The sequence below is a fragment of the Accipiter gentilis genome, chromosome 18 (assembly GCF_929443795.1).
Source record: "Accipiter gentilis chromosome 18, bAccGen1.1, whole genome shotgun sequence".
Lineage (NCBI taxonomy): Eukaryota > Metazoa > Chordata > Aves > Accipitriformes > Accipitridae > Astur > Astur gentilis.
The window spans coordinates 12,743,773-12,766,351 of NC_064897.1; the positions used below are offsets into that span (position 1 = coordinate 12,743,773).

General features: G+C 37.3%; 1 protein-coding gene across 4 annotated transcripts in view; it reads right to left on the reverse strand.

Annotated features, from left to right (window-relative positions):
• Positions 1 to 17,259: 17,259 nt before the first annotated feature.
• AEBP2 (AE binding protein 2) overlaps positions 17,260 to 22,579 on the reverse strand; it is a 52,117-nt gene continuing 46,797 nt past the window's right edge. The window contains exons 6-8 of one of the 4 annotated variants that reach the window (XM_049821785.1): positions 21,107 to 21,220; positions 20,778 to 20,844; positions 17,260 to 19,471 (exon numbers count right to left, since the gene is read on the reverse strand). In XM_049821785.1, the coding sequence (XP_049677742.1) occupies positions 20,790 to 20,844; positions 21,107 to 21,220 (169 nt within the window). In that variant the 3' untranslated portion in view covers positions 17,260 to 19,471; positions 20,778 to 20,789. The remainder of the gene's footprint in view (positions 19,472 to 20,777; positions 20,845 to 21,106; positions 21,221 to 22,579) is intronic. The other 3 variants (XM_049821783.1, XM_049821786.1, XM_049821784.1) reach the window with 3 other exon arrangements.

Genomic DNA, 22,579 nt, shown 5'->3' on the forward strand with positions numbered 1-22,579 from the left:
AAGCTCAGAGTTAAAAAACAATCCTGAGGATACATGATATGAAGTTGCCCCTTTACATACATATCTTCAGTCGTATATGTACACATATAAATTCATATGTGTACAAACACAAATATACTTAACCAATCTCCTCCTGTGGAATCTCTCTCTAAAATGAAGCAAAATAGCCAGTTTTAAGGATAACGTCTTTAAAAAGAAGAGGGAAAGGAACCAGACTCCTCCAGAGCATGGAAGAAAGAAGGTAGTTGAGTAAAACTGGCTACAACTTCTTCCCACATGAAGAGCAACAGATAACATTTCCAGATCAGCTCTGGTATGACCTTAATGGGCTTCTCAAACATCCCACATTAAACCTATTGCCTTTGCAAAGAGACTAGTATACAGGGAGTAAACAGAAGAGAAAAGAAAGGATGAGTGGCCATTCCTTACTTGGGAAGTGATAGGTAAATTACATTATTCTGTGTCCTCCTGAGGACCAATACCTGACAGCACAGAGGCAACGCTTTCAGTACTGCCCTCAAGTTATTGAACAAGGGAAGCATCTCATTCATGAAACTGGGAAGAGCTCTTTCCCTAGAAGAGTGCTCTCCCATCTTCAATGTCTTTTTTCCTTTTAACCCTAGATGTTATCAGGGGAGTATTTTAGGTGACGAAATCTCAAGTGTCTCATGAAATTCTAGACATCATAGTGTGACCCACCTGGTTTGCAGCTATTGCTACAGAAGGAGCAAGGTCTGCCATAGGATCTGCATCATCTCTGCCAGCTCTGTGCAAATACCCTATAGCTTAGAAAGCATACCAAATGCCTACATTTAGGTAGGTGATTGCTCCCCAGATGACTGCTGTAGCCACAGTTGGAGTCATTGTTCATTGTAGCATTTTTTACAAATATTTGCCTTTTATCTACACTGTAGCAGCACAAACAGGAATATAAGACCCTTTCCTTCCAGTAGAGAAGTAGTGTACAAACTGCTGGTTAGCCCGGGAGGTGGTACACAGGAGAACGTAATGATTTCATTTAGGTTCTCTTCTGATCTTGCATGAGTCTTGGCAGAATTTGATTGCTACCAAACATGTTCTTTTGAGCCTTACAGCACAATTTTTGGGTGCAGTTTAGTAACTAACCAGATCGACTGTTTGTCACAGATGTTTCCTTTTCTGAAACAGGAGGGATGTCCTGTGACTAAGGTTATGACAGCCTTTGCACAATGAATAGGGTTTAAGTTGAGTGGATTTCCATCCACCTTATTAGTCACTAGTATATACAGTCTCTCATTCTCTGCTCCCCTCCAGTTTTTTGGAGCACCTGAAGTTTAGAAAAAGAAAAATTCTTAACAAGTTTGAGGATGAAACAAACAGCAGCAGATGAGAGACTCTTCAGCTTCCATCCTGTTTTCAAGAGTGGTAGGATCAAACTCTGTCAAGGTCACAGATCCTGAACAGAAGCACAGGGAGACACGTGTGCTCCGAAGGACGTCAGTGTTCAGAAGACTGTAATACCACTGCAGCTGGGGCTTCTGCACACTTACCAGGAGATCCACACCGACTTCTACTTGAATAACTATTTTTCTTGAAAAGCCTCTTTTGTGCATCTGAAGAATGGAATTATTGGCATGTCCCGCTAGAATGAAACAGAGGTACCATTGTCATAGAGCTGCTTAAAAAAATTCCTAGACTGAAAGAAAAACAACTGGAGTCACAGTTGGATCAAAAGCAACTGAAGCTCTTGGGCTTGCATCCATTAGCTGGAGGTGAATTGAAATAAACTCCCCATTCCACAGAGCTTTGGAAACCTCCTGGGAACTATACTCACCTCCAAAGCTATAAATAAATAAATAAAAGCAGCAAGCCCAGACCTCCCGCACCATCCTATTTGACATAATAGTCCACACTTGGGTGGTCCGATTCGTAAACCAGCCTCTTTTATGACAGTGGAAAACACTAAATCATGCTTGCAAAAACTGAATATAGTTCCCAAAAAGATAGGAAAAAGAAACAGAATATAAGTAAGAGTAAAAGCAAGTTAAGTGCTCAAGAAGGAGAAAGCTGAATGAAAGAAGCCATTTAAAATTAAATTTGCTTTGGGCACTCCACACCCCAGTGCATTTTGATTCGTTTTGGCACCTTCCCTGCCCCCCCCCCCCCCCCCCCCCCATTTTTTGAAACATCCAAGCCTACAATGATATTGGCCGGGACAGTCTCCTGCCCCCACTACAGAACCTCAGTGACTCCAGATTTGCCAAGTGTCAAACACCTGGCATCCTCTGTAAAAGAAAGATAAAATTTCATGAGACCCCTTCTTTCTCCTGCTGACACACACTTTCCAGATAAACGGCTGTTGCTGAGGGGAAGTGCCAAAACCTGCAGTGATCCCGTATTTTTACCTTATCCTCAGGCTGCCAGTAGCACTTTTGCATTTCACCATCACCACTGTTTGAACAAGGGCTTGTAATTCTCCCTAGAACAACCTACACCTGCAATATGACAGTGCAAAGTCAAAGCATCCCCAAGGCACGTACAGAACAAACATTCACACCTGAATAGCTTGCCTATGGTTGCATGCAATTCTTGTTGGAAACAATACCACATCCCCTTCCCAAAGCCTAGAACATAACCAAGGACTCCTAACACTCAGTTCTCCACTGATGTCTCACCTATAACTGGGAATACATTAAAAAAAATATTAAAAAATCATGCATTATTTTAGGAACAAAACCAGTAGCATCCTTCTTTTAGTTCTAATTACTGGAGCACATTTAATATTGTAGGGCTACAGGCTCACCTCCCACTACCAGAGTGTATAGCTAAAAATTGTTTGTAATACCATAAACCAAAACCGAATCTCAGTGCATTGCACAAGAGGAATTAAGTTTACTCTGATAAAACAGGAACAACAGATTTAATGTTCAGAGCTTGACTTTGCAAATTAAGTGGGGTTTAAAACAGCAGCCCTCAGGGTTACATACAACTTCTCTCCTATATGAACTTACGTGAGACTAAATACCATGAGTCTGCCAAGTACTCATTTTCACCTGTACCAGTGGTCTGAAGGCAACCTTGTCTACTGACAATTAAGATTGCTTTCAGCTGCTCAATCTTACTACTTACCAGAGAGATAATGCTGATGGATCTCACTTCCACCTCCTCTTCCATATGTGCACTTCCTTGCCTTCCACACTCACACAATCCTCTGAAGATCCTTGTGTTCAACAGATGCTGGCCCATCCAAAGGCCTTATTTTCAGATCAGGTCTCAGGTGCCTATGAGAAAGCTTCTCCTCCACACAAATACCCAAAAATACCTGGTTACAAGCGTATTAGCTGCAATTAATAAAGTTACACCATTCAACAGCTTACATTAAAAGTCCCCAGTGAAGCTGCACAGAATTTGGTTGCTGGGATTTCTGTTCACATAAAGTTTCCTAGGAAGATCAGGACTTTTCCTTCACGCTCTTTGGGTTGGGGTTCATCTGCCCTCAAAAAAAAACCAAACAAAAACCCAACAAAAAAACCCCTCTCATAAAAGTCAAACTTTTGGTACTCCACCAGAAAAAATATGCACTTTCTATCCAAGACATCACATCATGCCATCTCCTTAATTTAAAAGCATTAATCTTGCTCCTTCTCATAGAACAACGGCTTTACACTTTGGCACTGAAAATAGAGAAATCAGGGAAAACATGGACTCTAACCAGTAAACGTTTTACCCAGGATGGGATTGAGCAGCCTGACACACAATTCCGTCTTGTAGCTCTAAAGCAACTAAGCAGATAGATGGAGAAAGGAAAACCTAATTAAATGAGGTTTTCATGCAAGAAGATTCACAACAAATTACGCAGCCATTGACTACCACTTCTGAAAACCCCATATTACCCTGTTATATTTAATTTTATCACGCTTAGGAATAGACCTGTCCAAGCAGCACCAGCAGTACCCAAGATGTTTACACTAAACAATAGAAAAAACACACAAAAACCTCTAAACCCCTAATAAATAAATGAGGAATATGAAAGAAAAGTCAAACATGCATGATTTGTTTTTCCTTCGCAGCACAGCTGACCCTCCTGCAGTGTGCAGTTTTAAATATAATTTAATTTCTCATTGGTTTTCCTCAAAATTTATCCATATTATGACATGCATAGTATACTGTTATCAATCAAAATGCCAGAGACACTGATAAGCATGGTATATACATTCTTTGTATATAATAACGTATATATAATACATATCTGTTTCATATTATATGCAAATAAATACAGAATATCCTGTTCTCTATCAACTATGTCATATTGCAAAATAAAGTTTAAGAGATCAACAGGCAGCTTTATCTGTTAGCAGTTTTACGGACTTATGGCTGTTTTGGAAATCCCAGTAGTATATTAAAGCACATCTGATATTCAATTTAAATAATGCATAGTCATTCTTTGGGGGATGATGAAACCCGTCTACCTGAAAACACTCTCCTTAGTTTAGCTCTTGACTTCAGAGGCATTGAAGTGATATCTAACTACAGCCAGTCTCATACTTTATCCATTTCATGTAATATCCTGTATATAGGTCTTTAAATTTTGTGTACAATAAAATGACCGGTTACAGAGCTTGATTTCTGTCATAAGGTCAGGTACACAAAATATGACTTAGCCATATGAACTGTATGTAGGCATGATTATTGTGACTAGATGCTCAGAACTGACTTACTGCAGAAATTTTTCTTCAGACTAAACAAGGGAGAGCAGCAGTTGAAAGGGGAAAATAATTTTTGTTGAATCCTCAGTCTTTTAAACACACACTGGACAAGAAACCAAATTTGAAGGAAAGGGTATAGGGAAGTAAATGGCAGGGCAAGTTAAGTTGTTTAATGATAGTCTGTAAGGAATTTCCATTAAGGACATGCAGTCTAACAGACGCTCTGTGCCAACCCTCTGATCAGGTAGGTATGTCATGAATACAACTACACCACCGGGCATGCAGACAAGGTAAGCAGGACATGTTACTAATTAGGTCCAGCTAAGCACCAAACTCCTGGTTACCGCAAAGACTGAAGCTGTATTTTGGAAACCAGTGAACCTTGAAGGAGGGGAGGGTGGCAGAAGTTGACCCACAGAACTTACACCAACAAAGACACCAAACCTGGTAACACTGAGGTCTCCAAAGCGTTTCTTAGCACCGCTGACCCATCAGAACAAGAATCAGAAGGCAGTAGCCAGCAGAGCCAAGCAGCTAGGCTGATTTTGGTACTCAAACAAATTCATGTAAAGACAGAAAATGAAACTTGGGGCCTTCTGATCTGCAGCTGAGGAACTAAGCATTGTACCACCTTTTAAGAACCTAGACACAAGGAAAAGTTGTGTGCTCTGCTTGCATATATGCTTTCAGTGCAATCAAGAAGACAAGTATCATTCAGAGGGAGAGACATTTATCACAGAACTACCAGTATGTTTAAGCGTAGTTTCTGTACTAGCTCTTTTACAACCTGGTTTCAAACCTTATTTGACCTCATGGTTTGCTCTTATACTACAGGGAGATGCAATTTCCAATGCCTCATATTTTATTGCTATGTTATAACCAGCAGCAGTCTGCTAATCGTTACTAAACCTACCCTTACTCATGCATTAGAGCCTACGTCTTTCATTCACGCACGCACACTTCGGGCTAAGACTAGTTAATCCATCACTATCTCAAGGCTGGAAAACTAAGCCTGCACTGAAGAAAACTTACAAAATTTTTCCTTTCACATAATCGTCTCAAAGGCAGCTGCCTGATAAAACAGTATTAACACAGTGAGAACTTTGTTAATTTAGAAATACTAGTACGGCTAAGTCAAGCATCAGTCCTAGACACGCTGTACTCTCTGCTGCTAAAACAGGACTTTCCGATAACTTGTGTTTACCGAAAGACTCGCTTAATGCATCAGCCCCTGTATTTCTCATGGAACCTTGCTAATAATAGTGAACAGGTCCAGAAGACTGGAGTCATTTGGGGTCATTTATCTAACAGTATTAAACAGACCAGGAATGTAGCAAAACGACTGATGATGCCAGAACCCAGAAGTTCACACAAAGGTAACTGAGTCCCCTGACCAGTGGGGCAACCGAGAGGCAGCTTAAGGCATTAATAGGAAAATAGGTTGCCATTTTAATATGGTTTGTGGGTGCTTTTCCCCCCTCAGTGATGATACAGAGACTTCTTCAGGCTCTAGCCCTTTTCTGTTTCCCCTTTACCTCTAGAAGTGTCCTTCCTTTTTTAAAAGAAATACAGCATCTAGACTCACAGACATCAAATATTGTATGGTTTAATACACTTGAACTATAAGCTGCCTTTACACTGAGAAAACAAAAGTTTTACCAGTACAACGCACCAATACAAGTTAAACTCACCTACCAATGTAAGCACAACAGCATATTTATCGCAGCCACTTTTCAGCCTGGCTTGATGTTCTTTCTCACATACATCTAGCTGAAGAAAACCCCTGGTGCCGCTGCACAAAAGTGACTACAAGGAATTCATCTCTTACATCAGTGTAAGCTTTTGGGCAAATTCACTCTTCCAGATCTAGATGCACTAGCAAAAGAGGTCCATCTTTAGAGACTACCATTCCAGCCATTTATCACAAAGCATTCAGGTGATTACACATTAATTCTCTTCAGGTAGGATTAGGTTAACCTGAACAGTTAGGATAGTTGATCTCATGTAACACAGAGGAGGCATTTTATTCCTTTGTCTGTGAATAACATGGAAGTTTCTCTAGCCGCTCCTTGATAAAACTGGTTTGAAACAGTACACAAAAACTGCCCTCTTTTGTGGGAAGCTTAGACTAAATGGGTTCTCCTTCATCGAAACATTTTAGAAAATTAACGTGGAAAAAGCTGTGTATGCTAATCAATAAAGATATAAATTATCAGATGTAGACCATCTGAACATTACTGAAGTGTTGGGTCTCAATTTATTTTAAAGATGGATTTCTGAGGTCAATTGTGCATCAGTGAAGAAATTTCTCACACACAAATCCACTACATCACATTTCTGTTGTATTTCAACACTTGTAAGTGTAGCTTCTTCTTGGCAACACTTTTAAAAGTAAAGCAGGAACCCCTTCTGATTTTTGTAGTGTAAAAATTGAGCTGGAATGAAACAGCAAAATAATTTTGGATGCTTGAAAACACATTTTTATATCCACTATTAATGAGCAAAATTAATGTTTCAAGCAGCTGTGGATATAAGAAGCTTGTAAGAAGCATATTCCTTCACTCTTCCCCTCATTTTTACTTTGCAATGTCAATCTCGAGACCAAATCTTCACGCTTTTGCTCGGTCATCATTTGGACAGAAATCCTATCAACTTTGGCAAACATGCCATGCTTAGGTGAGGTGCTCCTATAATTGCCAAAGCAGGGAAGGGTAAGCAACCATTGCCAGCAAGTTCCCTAAACCAAGCAGAAACAGAACCTAGGTCTTCTGCCTCCAAATCCCTTGCTGTCACTGGTGTCTTGGGAAACCACAGCACAGCTGAGCCAGAGAAAAGGAGTCTGAGGCAACACGGAGGACTGCAGCAGCAGCGAAACATAAGGAAGAATTTGGAGTAGCGATATTGTGAGTTGTGACAGTCTATGAAGAAGAAACTGCTGGACACCAACGGAGGGTGCATATTAATTGTTTTTACTCTATTCCTCCCCCAACCCGATTTGCCCTGAAAAGCCTCCAGGTAGGGATGATGCTTTAGCACTGGAAATCTAATGAAGGTCAGCTTGGAAGTAAACTGGCAATATCAGGCCACCTTTTATGCTTTTTACCTGTGAACCATTTGTTCCTTTCTTGTGGGTGCCCCTTTTCAGTGACAAAACAGCACAGCTTCTTTCATGGCAAGAGAGCAAAAAAGCCCCCAAACTGGAGCCAAGTGATCTAACAAAGGGGGAAAGAGGAAGAAAGCGCACGCAAGAACAGAAGGACGTGCTGACTTTTGGACTTTTACTTTGAAAATATACAATCACTCAAAAGACATCATCTGTGCGACTGACAGCTAAAACTTTGTCCCTTATTATAAAAGGAACGGATGAAGTGCAGATGGCAGCTTGTGTATCGAGTTGGCTGCTTCATAAACTGTAATTATGGTGGATGCAAAATGGATCACCTCATCCATCTGGAATAAAAATGGGATTATCATTTGGCAATTTTGTTCATATAGGACTGCAGAATAACTTGCCCATCTCTACTCTTCGGCATTGCAGGGGTTTAACAAAGAAATATAGAAGAACACAGAGCCCGGATTGTCTTTTATTTACAGAGGTGATAAATTAACCACTGGAAAGATAAAACCTGCCCAAGCAATCATTTCTCCTCACTGACCTCATGCTTAGGCACTGCTTGGAATGAAATCAGCTTTGGAAAAAGTCATCCATAATTGAAAACAAATGGTGACAATGCACAAGAAAGATACACCAATAACTGACTTGTAGCTCCAAGACAGTTTCCTAAGCTCCATGAAAGCTTGAACCTTTCCTAAATAGGCAGCCAGTATCTAGCGACATACTCGCCACCACTTGCCAGATTCCTGTCACGCGTACATCACGCATCAACCAGTGGATTTGTTTGTTAAAACAAAAAAATTAGGAATACTGTGCTCCTTTTAGCTATGCAAACTACAACAAAATAGATCTCGCTATAAAGTCCACAGTACATCATACAAAACACATAGTTAAGGACCATGGAAACACATAATTATGACTCAAATCACCACTTGCATGAAATGACATTAGGCTTTGTGACACACATGCAAGTAATGACTTAGTTACTCAGCATTTGCTTGTGTACTTACAGTCAGGAGGTACCTCAGGGATAAACAATGAATAGCTACCCAAGTTATAAAACTAGTGTTTTAAAACCTAAAGATTATTTGCTGATGACTACTGTTGGGGACAGGGAGGGGAACCACGCAGAGTACATGCACCTTATGCTTTGGCAAGGATGCTGACTAGACAGTTTGTAGAAATAGAAAAAACAACTTGCGTGATGGATTCCAACCAAAAGACAATCTGATTTCTTCTGTAACTTCTGATGAGCACCTTTCTAACACAAACATGAACTCAAAACCACATGGATCATTAGAAAACAACTTACTTCACACAGACAGACATGGCCAAGAAAAAAAAAAGCTTTAAATCATTGGAAAAGAATCCCCCAAAGCATCCAAATCCAATTTTTAACTGTGACTCATTTACCGCTATCCCATTATTATTTCTAATTTCATTCAGTTAATCATCTGTTGCCTTTCACATCATGGCAGAACAAGTACAGAAATTCTATACTTCTGCTTTGGCAGTATTTTGCTCCCATTTTGGATGACTACTGAGTTGAACAGCAACACTGAATTTGGCTCAACAAATTCTTACACAGCTGAGATGTTTGCCAAAAAAATGCAAACTCATGTTTACTCACCATCAAATAAAGAACTGGATCTGCAGAAACAAAGACGCTAGGTAAGAAATTGCCATCTTACCACCTTCCCCTTGCAAGTCCTTGCCATAGCAATAGTGAGAGTTAAGCCTAGGTCAAGGGATTGCCTTCACGTCAGACTTATCTGCCATTAATCTACTCGTATATTTTTAGCCTTCATTGTTGTGACTAGAAAGTATGACCCAACTGTACCCAATGTACTGATCTCTACCTGAGATTGCAAAGAGCCTAACACTATAAGAATGCGTACAGTGCACCAGAAGCTTGACAATGGCATTATCAAAATCCCTGGAAAGCTACAGAGAGGGTGATAAGAAGCCAGTCGCTTTCTAGGCAACCGCCAAATGAAGGAAAGAGGGCTGCAACCAAAAGATCTGGTATGAAATAAGGCTCAGGTTCTACAATTCCTGGGCTAGGTGTGGAGCACAGCCCATCCACTGCTATGTTCTTCCACATCTGGCCATGCAAGATAGTTTCTGAGATATCAGCTTAAAATTTCAGGCTTGAAGCACCAGCAAGCAAGACAGCGTACTTCAACAGCTCTGCGTTTGCTGCATTATCTTGCACCACTCACGGATAGATGCAAAGTAATTCCCTTTCCTACTGGGAACAGAACCATGTTGCATCATCTTTCATTTACTATAGAACAAAGTTATGTAGGTGATTACTGCAAAACAGTAGATGCATAGCGAAGTTTTGGGGCATCCAAACAAGAAATACAGTAGAAAGCAAACTGACTAATGCCACTTTTTGGAAAAAGGGTTTTCTTCAGAGAAGTTCTATAACTACCAGCACAAAAGGTTTGGTGCATCTTGCTGCCATCATTTCAATGCTGCTGTTGGACAACTCTGAGAGCAACTGCAGCTCTGAGTTTAGCAAGTTTGCTTTAATCCTGCCTTGAACATGGCTACTCATTTTATAAACAAAAATTTCATTTTCCCTCTGAAAGGACTACTCAGATACAAAAGAAACTGTGATCCTGATTCTAGCAGCGTTTTTCTCTCATCTCCTAAGGTGAATAATAATCTGAAAGGTTTTGCAATTGGCAGAAATTGAAAGTTGTTTTGTTTTTAAATCCATGCCGAAATTGCCAGATTTTTTACTTAGGGGAGGGGGAAAAACAAACAAACAAACAAAAAAAACCCCGATCTGATTACCTAAACAAGAAAGTTTGATACGCAACTTACTTGGACAATAAATACAGAACTCCATAAACATCTTGTTGTGTCCCTTTAGGAAGATAATCAGGTGGTCAAAAGTATAATGTTGGGCATCACTGGCAAAGAAAAGTTAATTAAGAGAAGGTGACGAAGCACCATAACTACCCAGCCACATTTTACAGAATTTGATAATGCTCAAACTTTCCAGGTCTCAGATAATGAAATAAAACATTTCATTAAAGTATTTTCACTTTTACTAGTCAGTTTTATTAAAAGAGAAGGCAGTTTCTGTTCTCTGCAATATCTGAGATACAGAACAACCAGTAAGACAGTTAGGGGAGCTGTTAAAACAATAATACATAATTCCACCCTATATCAACAAAGGCAACAAATTGCATGAGACTGGTTTAGAAAAGCAAGTGAACACCTTAAGTAATATCACTTCAGAAAGTGATGTATTTATGCGTATTCATAGTGTGGTAGATTGCTGCCACCTTTTGGCTACAGATTGCTATGAAATTAAATTTGAACCTAAAACGCACAGATAATGGAAATGCATACTGTGAGGTGTGGGTTCCTAGCATCTCGGAGAACAGTGGGGTGGGACAGGAACATCGTTTATACTTTCCTTAAACGGCACAGCATGTGGCTGCATGTCTTGACATCTACTTACCATCTTCCAGCTTAGAGTATCTTCTATTGCTGAAATCTGCTCCCATTGGAATGCACGTAATGGTTACTAAATTATGAAATACCTTCTAAGATTAAAATTAACAAATATATTAGCCAAGAAAAAAAAAAAAAGAGGACGAGGACTCCAAGGAGAAAAATACATCAGAAACTACAATGTGCAGTTTGCACAGTTTCTAGTAGATTACCCACGAGGCATTAACCAAGATAAAGCTTTTGTTTTGCACTTTTCCTCCACAATAATTCACTGCTGAACAACAATAAATGCAGTTTAAGATAGCGACCACCTTTCACCCCAAAACCAGCTCTTTGGAATTCTTACAGCATACATTCAACTTTATCCTCATCTGTTCATTTTAAAAGCTATTACTAACTAGTCAATGAGAAGTAAAAACATGAAAAAAAATTCCAGCCACCACAGAATTGACCTATGCAGCCTATGGTACAACTTGAGAGACTATGTATATAATGTGTGAGCAAAGAAATCCAGAGTTTTACATGAGTCAGATCTCAGACTCCAAGATCTGACTGTAACATAAATCCTCAGTCTTCAAATCAATGGCAAACTCTCAACAACTGTAGAAGGAACAGCTACAATGAAACTAACAGATGAGCACAAGACTATTTAAAAAGAATTCTTCGTATCTATTATCCTCCTTTCTTAAGGGTATACAAGCCAATCAAATGTTATTTGAATGAGGCAGCACATGTATCTGGTCAGTGAGAACATGAAATTCATACGTGACTGCACAGCGCAATGAAAAGGCAGCAATACTGCACGATAGCTCGATTATGGAGGCAGAGCAAAATATTTAATAAGTCATTACACATGAACTTGCTCACTGTCAGCAGAATGTCTCTTGACATCCTTTTATGTTTCCCCACCTCCCCACTTGTTTAAAAAGAAAGAATCCAGCTGCAGGCAACTGCTAATTAAATACTTTGGCTTTCAGCTACAGTTGCTGTATGCACACATCTGCTGTGCAATAAACAGTTTTAAGTGTAACTGACATATTTTCAATGCTCTAGGAGAGAATATTTATGACATGAAGAAAGAAAAAGCAAGCAGGGTCCAAGCCTCTGCCTCATATTCACTAGAAAGTAAAAGCTGCAAAGTGTTTAAAATTAAAACGGTTTAGAACACCTTTATTGCTTAAGGGCAGTCTTTAATCTCACATGCAAATGTTTTTCTCCCAAAACAACATATTTACTAATTTTTTGGCCTTGAAATTATGTAAATCCAAATATATATTTCAGTGCCTAGACGTGTTTAGAGTGGCTCATGTTGAGCATTTGGCTTAAATGAATCGTAAGTGACATCATGTTCCATTTTCCCTGATTTCACAATCTGCGTTTCAGACAACAGATTTGAACAGAGGTAGACAAGTCAAATATCCGTAATGAAGTCCTTCTAAAGTGAAGAGGCATTGGTCAGGCTCTGTATGCCTGTACAAATCTCACTGAGCTACGTGAGCTTAGACACAACGTGGATGGAACAAGCCAAAAACCACGACTGAGCAATGACATTCAGACAAAGGAGATCTCTGAGTTTGGTCAGTGGCATTAAACATCTAGTACTATTACAGAATTAGCTTTTGACTGTAAAGTTGTTGTGTGTTACTAGTATTCTAATATTTCATAAGTCCCTTTGGAACTTATGGTGAAACATCTTTCATGCCTTTTTTGCTGGATATTGTTGAAAGCAGCTGTTCTCACAAGCAAGTATTACAGAAGGAGGAACATTTCCATGTAGATACACCTATCTCTCTAATACAGTAAACATCCTCCTTAAATACAATGCAACTAAACACTTTCAAGTTAAAAAAAAAGAAAACAAACAGCAAAACAACACAAAAAAACCCCACCGAACAAACCATCGCTGACTAAATTTTCTTACCTCCCTTTGTTACTCAGAAGGGCTACCAACTGTCTCAAATTAGAGGCAGTTCTTCACAGTAAATATGAGGGGATCTTATATCCTCCACAGAAACTACAAACACAGGCAAAATACTAAGATGAAAGGATATTAAAATTTGACAAAACTTTTGAACAGTATCCAGTAGACAGTACTCAACTCTTCTGTAAGCAAGCCAACCCAAGGGTATACTGATCAGCAATTATTTCTCCTCTGGGACGAAGTAAACAGATTTATCATATTACTTATTATTTGTTACTCTACTACCAAAAAGGATTTACACAAGTGAAAAGGGGCCATTTTTAGAATTAGTAAAAACAAATAAGGTAGCATGAATCATAGCACATTAATCTTCACAAACAACTGCAAGAGTTGAATTTACCCGTAACTGGCTGTCAACCAACAGCCCGCTTTTAGTATGGAATCAACACCATTTTATTCTCTTTACACTTCAAACTACATTTCTTTATTCTGCTCTAAGGTACACTATGACATTGAAGACATCTTGATTTTAACTCTTCTCCAGAAAGAATTAGAGCACGAGGCAGACAACAGCTTTCCAACTATACATTTTGTTAAAATGAAGAAAAATACAAAGCAGTTATTACACAGGATTTTGATAAAGCTACACCAAACCCCAAACATACGTACTCTGTAGATTACCATACAGAATACTCTCTACTGTAGTATAAAAATTGAGACACATGGACATATAGTCTGGGGAGACTTTTTCACTGTAAGGACAGCTGCTGTTACACAACAGAAAAACAAATTCTCAGCATTGCCATTTCCAGTCAAAATCCAAAACCACAAGTTGCAACACTGGTCTATGCTCATCACCAGTTTCTTACCTGGAAGGAGTAAATTCACAGCTTCTGTCTCCTGGAACCAACGTTCTGCTTTAAACACAAAAAATTAATCTGTTTTTTTATCCCCCTCCAGGAGATAATCTAAGATTTGACAGCATAGCTAGATCTATTTGTTTTTTCTACTTTGTCAGCTATATTCAGGAAAACATAACAGAACAGATGGTTGAAAAAATCTTAATCTTCCAGGAGTATCAGGTTTTATTGTTGGTCAGATTTTAGTTCAACCTACATTATTAAAAATATTATAATAGAGATTACAAAAGTGAAGCCCTTCAGCACTGTAACAATTCTCATAAATATATTTTGAGAGATTCACCTCTAGTTTTTATATCCAATTCTTCTCATTGTAAGCACTAGGAGACTGCAGCTGTATTAATGAGTATTCATTCTTTTAGTCTTGATTTATATAGTTGCATGCACACAGAATTTTAGAAAACGGGGTCTTATTGAAAAGGCATGAAAAAATGGATATCCTTTATTTTAAAATATTTTTTCCCTTGTATTGCTCAAAACAGTAGTGCAGGTAGGGCTTTTTTCCCCACAAAATGCATATTTCAGAAATTTTTATTAGAAGTTGAAGCAACATAGTTTACCAAAGAGTATTCTTTGGTTGGAATAAGTAAACACCAGGATAACTAACAGATTTAAGGGCATCTTTTACTTGACTAAGAAAATCCATGTGATGTTAAGGCCATCTTCTGCTGCTGGAATGTTTTGTTTAGAATATCTTATTTCAGGGATCAAGCTGTTTATTTTACTTTCACAGCCTTGTGCATATAGGAGCCATTCACAGAATGTCTGCTTAACAACTTACAGAAAATGACTGAAAGAAACCATAGATTCAGCTGCTTTTTTTAAAAAGCCAATTTTCCTGATGAGACGATTTTTTTTCCTGTTGTACTTGTCATACATTAATGTGACAAGAGAAATGATAGGTTCATACGCAAGTTTAAAATGTCAAGGCAAGAAAGCATTTAGTGAGGATATATCATCTATTCCAGACTGAAGTATTAAATAAGACTGGTTTTCTACGATAACCAATTCACATGCTGCATTGAAAAGCTGAAATCAACCACTTAAATTCCTATTATTAAAAACAATACAGATTTAAACATCATTAACCTATTTGTTCCCAAATGAAGCTAGTCCAGTTTTAATATGTAATTTAAATTGGATACTGATATAATTACTTAACAGAATATAGAAGGAAAAAACCACAGTGTTGCATATTATGCAATTTGGCCCCAAACTGAAAAATCACAGTAACTTCAGAGAAACTTATATGCAATATGAGTATTAGAAAAGAACTGATGTGTTTCTTCTCCATCTATTAAAGTGCTTTAGTAGACAGAATGAGACCTAGTTTAAAAAAGTCGGCTGTCTACTATGCTCAAATGCTAGCAAGTCTTCCCAGACAAAAATTTCCATCCACTTAAGCAAAAGGCAGACATGTTCTTCATTCCCAAAACAGCACTCCTCACTCCAAAATCCTGTTACTCAGCTTTAGAAAACTGTAAAATTCAAGCCAACACATTCCAAAAGGACGGGCAATTTTGGGCACAGATACTTGGGTGCACTGCAACTCCTGAAAAGTGTGACTTTCAAAGAGCTTCATTCAGTACTTCCTCTTTAAATGTGTCCCAGCAATAAGATAACCCAAGATGTCCACAAACACATTTGAGATTTCTGAAAACCCTTGCTGGTGTCACCTGACAGCGAAGGAACAAACATTCCGTCCCACACCCTTTTCTGACCCACATCCTCAAGCATCATCATCTACCTTAAGACAATAGTGCCAGTGTAGTTCAAACATATCGTAGGCCAAACCAAACACAGACTAAAGCCCCAGGATCCAAGTTACTGCCACAGCTGATCAGTTTTCAATTCAAACAGCTCCAACTCCAGCCATGATCTACAAACATATGAACAGCTTGCTAACGTCATCTAAACATAGCTGATGTCTTCCTGAGCATGCGGGCTGGAAGAGAAAGCCTGCTTAGTTCTGAATCACAGAAACACAGAACAATTCATGTTGGGAGGGACCTCCAAGGGAGGTCCACTCTCCTGCTCAGTGCAACACCAACAACACTGAAGGACCAAGATTTCTGGGATCCCTTGGAGTAATCCGTTTCAATGCTTTACTATCCTCATAGTGAAAAAAATCTCCCATTTCAATTTATGACCACTGACTCTCACCCTTGGGCTGTGCAGTTTTACGTGAGCTGGCTCCACCTTCCTGGTAACATCTTAGGTACTGAAAGGCTGCTGTTAGGTTCCCCCCAAAGCTTTCTCTTTTGCAGGCTGAGCTTGTCCAGGTCCCTCAGCCTCTCCTTGTGGACTACACACTCCAGTGTATTTTGCCAGGATTTAACTTCAACTGTAAAAACAGCCATTTTCTTTTGCTCACCTTCTATAATGTGTTAAGGATAATAAAGAACCTCTAAGCAAAAAAGTATAAATTTAGGATATTTATATAGTTACTCATTAAAGCAGTCCAGAAAGAGACTGCAGGAAAGGGTAAAAGAACTACAGGTTTTTCTTGGTGACATTTCTCTACAAAGAAAATAAACACTCCAGCTGAGAGGGAATGCATTCTGTAGGTATTTGGAAAATCTATTAAAAAAAAAAAATTTCTTGAGAGACAGGAGGAAACCTCTCTCTACATGTTACATGCCGAAAGAAAGCACATGGAACTACTCAAAAGGGGAAGGGCCAATTATTTCATTAACACTTTTCAAGAAGGACAATAAGAGCAGTAAGATATTTTTCAGAACAAAGTGATCAATACCTCCCAGGAAGCTGTGCCAGTTCCATGTATCTGGTACTCTAACAGAACTGAAATTTGTCCAGGGACACATACAAAAACTGAAGTGGAGCTTTAGAAAGGCATGACTGTCATTTGAAACCTAAAACACCACCAAATAATTACATAATTTGTAGAACAGAAACAACTTTCAGGCATAAATAGTTTTAGCAATTAACTTTGATAACTTCAAGGTATAAACCAGCCAAAAGTCCACTTACCTTTTACTACTATGGAAAGTTTAAATCCAACATATCCATTTGTTCACAGATATTTTGAATTTAAACTGATTTTTCCTTCCAAGACAGAAGCTGTACCACGAGAACATCAGATAACAGGTTTCTCAAACCCAAGAAAATAAAGTCACAGTTTCCATGAACAATACATGACTTGAATCCATGAATTCCCCATTTTGTAAAGGTATGTGTGTTAGAGAGGAAATAGATAGTGACAATTTTATATCTATCTTTGAAAACTTCATTGAAATCTTACAATTGTGAAGCTAATGAGGTTTGTTTGCTTTGTTTTATTAGAAAAAATACTCAGGCAAGGTCTACAATCATCTGTCAATTATAAATGACTTACAAGAAACTCATGAAGCAATAAAATTAAAAAAATACAAATACAAACTATATCTGAAACACTTCTATTTGGCAATTTTATAACAAATTCAAAAAAGAAACAAAGATTACGGATTACTTTATAGGTACAGAAAAAGCAGTAGGTGAAGTGCTCAAGCAAAAAAAAAAACCAAAACACTGCATTTTTTCAAAAATAAAGTCACATCACTACAGATTTTATGAATAATACCCTTATTAAACAACCATTCCAGAACATCTTATATTAGTGGTGCTTTTAATCTGCACTTCATTTCGTTTGATAAGATTTTTTTTGTGTGTGTATATAAGTAACATTTTTAACCCACTGGAGCTAAGCAAGACTCTCGTGTCAGTACCAATGCAGAATGCATTTGTATTATATTAGGATATGCTCACTTCTGCAACCAAAGGGTTACTTTAAGTTTTATTCTATTTAATAAAAATTTAGTGTAAAAACTGCTGGTTATTAGTTTCACTGTAGTAAATTCCTCCCAAATAAGGAGGACTAACTCTGCAGTTTGACTGCATATATCCGTACAAATTTTACATATTAGTTCCTTCCAATAGTAAGGAAAAAACTAATTTCACGTTCACTATTAGAAAGGAGTGCCATGAATTAATTATGGGTACTATTCATCCCTCTAAGATTTCTGGGAAGGATGTTCAATGTATTTTTGTTCTTACAACAGATATTAACAGTAGTATATAGTCCCTTAGGTATGTAAAAGAAGGGGGTTTTTTATTGTTAAGGAAGGTGCTTTTTTAAACAATTCTTCTGGCAGCACTAGTGAATTACAATATCCTTCAATATTATTTCTACCGTAATATATACATTTTAACTTTCATGCCTCTAGAAAAACATCTACAGTACATTTCATAATATAAAAATATATTACAAATCTGCTGAAATATTTACAAGCAATGTCCTATTATCTATATGCAACATTTTTGTCTCCATACAAAGACTAACAGGTTAGACACATCTCTATTTGTCAGTTAAAAAAAATCCATGGCTTCTTGCTTATTAAGCAAGAAAATGATTTTACTTTCCTTTTCAAAGCCAACTTTGGTGCATAAAGGATTGAATTTCTAGATTTATTTTTTTTAAAAAATACCATTTTCTTTACATCTAGAAAACATTAGGCCAAATAAAAAAAGTATACTTTACAAGTGAATGGGGATTCTAAAGGGTCAGAAAAGTAAAATAAAACACCAATAACACTAACTGCTTAAGTACAGGTTTTTCAAAAACCGTCCATTGATACGGACCACATAAAAGCAGATCTCATTAACATACTATACTACTCCTGAAAAAGGGGTCAGACGTACTGCAACACTCTTAACATCTTTAAACCGTACTATATGTACTCATAGTTGATTGGAAAAGACAAGCATTCCATCAACATTTGTTTAAACATTATAATCCAACATATTTTAGGGATCTGCGAAAGGACACGAGATTACAAATGACAAATGATTACTATCCACCATACTCAACGGGCAACAGGATAATCCCTTGGTAGCTGTTTTATTGTCTGGCATATGTTATATTTAGTTAACATTGACAAAAAGCCTAATAGCTTGTTAACAGTTCTCCTGGGAATTGTGAATAAATGGTGATGGTTACTTTTTCTTTTCAAATATAAACTACTGTATTCACTAAAGAAAAAAGCAGCTTAAAGAAGCAAGCATGCAAAGCCTTTTAGTTGTTCCACTAAGTTGCCAGAAGAGTGTTTGCTCAGTCTCCCACTGTACCATTCCATGAAAATGTGGATATACAGTAATATATTAATATATTCCACGGAAGCATCAACTTCATTCACAGAATGTTTACACTAAGCATAAATATTTATCTAAGAAAAAAAAAAAAAAAGATGGGATTTGACTAATGTGCAACTTTATTTCTAAATCCATTGTCAGTGACTAAGACTGCAGGTGTCCCCACTTGCTTGGTTTTTACCTCTTCAACCTCTTCTGGGGCATTGTTCTGTAAAAGAAAATAGTACAGTTTTACATAAAGACCCCGAGATGTAAATTTGATCAGCTAGAGTATGCTATGAATTTATGACTATTTAAAATCTACTTTCATTTAATTTGATTAAAACTGAAAGCCATTTTAGATGATCCCATATTAGCATACATTTCAGATAATTATTTCAAACTTTCTATTGGAGTAATCATTTTAGAATGACATTATAGCTGTCACTGACTTCCCTTAACCACTTTTTTCCCCTTGCAAAGTTTTGGTCTTCAACTTTATTTCTTTAATCTCCCACAGTTGGTCCCAAAGCTCTTTTTAATCACACACTGATCTCTACCGCTAAAAATCTGGTACAACATTACGTGAGGGGACCTTAATTTTATTTGGGAGAAGTAGAAGGGCTTGCTCATTTTTCTCCAGGGGCTTAATCCCAAAGTCCATTACATATTTATTTTAAAGGGTTATTTTTTCCTTTTCAAATCAAAATAATTGTCAAGTTCTGCAAAGGTAATCAATATATAAATAATTAACACTTAAATAAGATTATAAAACAGTCACTGTGTTAAGCAGTTTTAAAACACACAACCCAATTTCCTCATAAATTTTATGATTTAATGTTAACATCAGTAATTCATATACTAAAGTAAGTATTTTAAATACTTACATTTACAAAGATAGCAGATATAGTATGATGATTTATTTTCAAATTGTAAACCAAGTTCTCATTAATTTGATTAGTGAAATACACTGAATATTAAAGGTGAACTGAAAGGCTTATCGCATATCAAGACCTCACATAAGTGTTCTAGTTACTCCTTTAGACACTAGGTCACTAGATGTTAAAGAAGAAACATAGGAACACTGAATTTCTGTTTATGGCAGAAAAAACTTTTTTCCCCCAACCCATTTTCATGGACTTATACTAAAAGTCCATAAATACCTATCTTTGGACGTTCAAAAACTTAAGAGTGAATTAAGCATTTCAGATTACCTTTAAAAACTGTACACACACAGAACTGTGGGTACCAACAATTATGTGAGCACACTAATAAAGGGGGGGAGGAAAATCAGGAGATTATTAGAAACAAGATGGATTAGAAGCCAATCTGAAGTCCTAAAAACACAGATGTGAATGCAGCTTAAAGACAAGTAACATGTACTGTCCCCTTCTGTCCCCCTCTAAAGAATCTCGTATTAAAAAATAACAGTACTTGTATACAAGTACAGATTTCAAGGTAATACTGCATGTATTACAGTTGAATATAAAATATGTAAAGATAAATTTGGACTTTAAAAAAATTGGTATACAAACCAGTATGTGATCTTAACAGAAGTGATCTTTCAGGATTCCACTGTATGTACCTCCTTTACTAGAATTTCTGTACACCAAGCACAAAAAAGTAAAATACACTTGGTAAATACAAACATTCCCCGTTTCTCAGTAACTAGAGTTCAGTTCAAGAAGTTAAGTAATTCTGAAACAACTTAAGACCTCAGAACTTAACTCCTGGACGCTGACAGGATTGAAGCTCCCTCGTCTGGCGTATAATATATTAGCAATCCTGATTTTCCAACGTCAAAAAGTTAAGTGAGGCTTAAGACTATATTTAAGTAAAGAAAGTTTCAAAATTAGGACATTACCTGTATATGTTTGGGTCCAGAAGCAAGGCAGTATCTTTTGGTAGTTTTGATAAATGTACTACTTTAGTTTTTAACTGATGTCGCTCACTTTCATTTACCCACACATCAGGCAGACTATGAATAAATAAATAAAATAAAAATATTCAAAAAAGATCAACCGTTTTTCTTACCATAAAATTATGTGGTAAACTAGTACATATGAAGTTTTTTAAAGTAATCTTCACATTTCACTGGTTAAAAAGCATCTTCACTGGAGCGAGGAAAAGACAGACAATCTTTACATATTATACGTCAAAGTTTTTCTCTTGGTGTGAGAAAGATATTTAACAGATTTTAGATTATTCCAGAAGAATACTAAAATAAACATACAATGATAATGGCACTACATTCTCTATTTTAACAATTTAATGTGAAAATGGGTAGCAGGGAAAACAACAGATCTTTGAAAATACTTTATTTAACTGGACATAAAATTCTTTGACACTGTCAAAAAAGCAAGTAAAGGCCACCATATACTGCAGGCACCAAGCTTCAAGTTATACTAACTTGCTTGCTCCAAGTTCAAAGCTTTCAATGTCAAAATGCTCCAACTGTACTGAAGTTAGTTGTTTGATTATCTTCTCAGGAAATCTAGACAATCACCACAAAATATTTTGGCTATGTCACTGCTCTCATTGTGAGATGGAATAAAACTCAGTCTTTACACATTAAAGGGAATTGTTGTTTCAGTGCCACTTGCAGTGAAACTTGGGGAAGAGGGCTGGAGATAACATACACAATTGATCCACGTTTTGTACTTCAATTCTTTGAAACAAAATATGCCTACTTCAGAGTGCCTTATTGCATTATTGCTTCTTTTACTGAAACCACATTGGGTTTTTAAGGCCCTGCTGAGGTTTTCAGGTAACACATTCTTAAGAGAGGCACTGGGCTTGCAGAGGTCATGAATGTCTTACTGAAAACCTGCTTTCCCGCCCCTTCCAAAAGTTAGCATTGACCAAGGCTGTGCAGAACAAACAAGTGATCCATTTTGCTTCCACTATTGAAAAAAAAGAAAGAAAAAAACAACCCCCCAAGAAAGAAAATACAAAAGAAACCCCAAAACAACCCAAAACCTCCTTATTTTCAGCCCACAAAAAGACTTTTTTTTTTTTGTAAACGTGACCTAGGAGCCAAAAATTAATTTCAGGTTAGGGAAGAAGTTTAAGTTTGTAGTTAAGAATTCTGATGTTTTAAAACAAGTTTCAAATTAAGAAACTCAACATTTAAGACCCTCTAAATGAAACAGTTCTTTCTCTGACCAAAGCTATATGCAATTTTACAGACTTTCATGAATTATTAAACTGAATCTCTATTTTTCAGCAATGAAAGTTAGCTGTAAGTCAAATTCAATTTTTTGGGTAAGCCATCCAAAAAAATGCAATGAAACAGAGAACTTCTATCCCAGTAGGAAAAGGAGTTTATCCTATGATA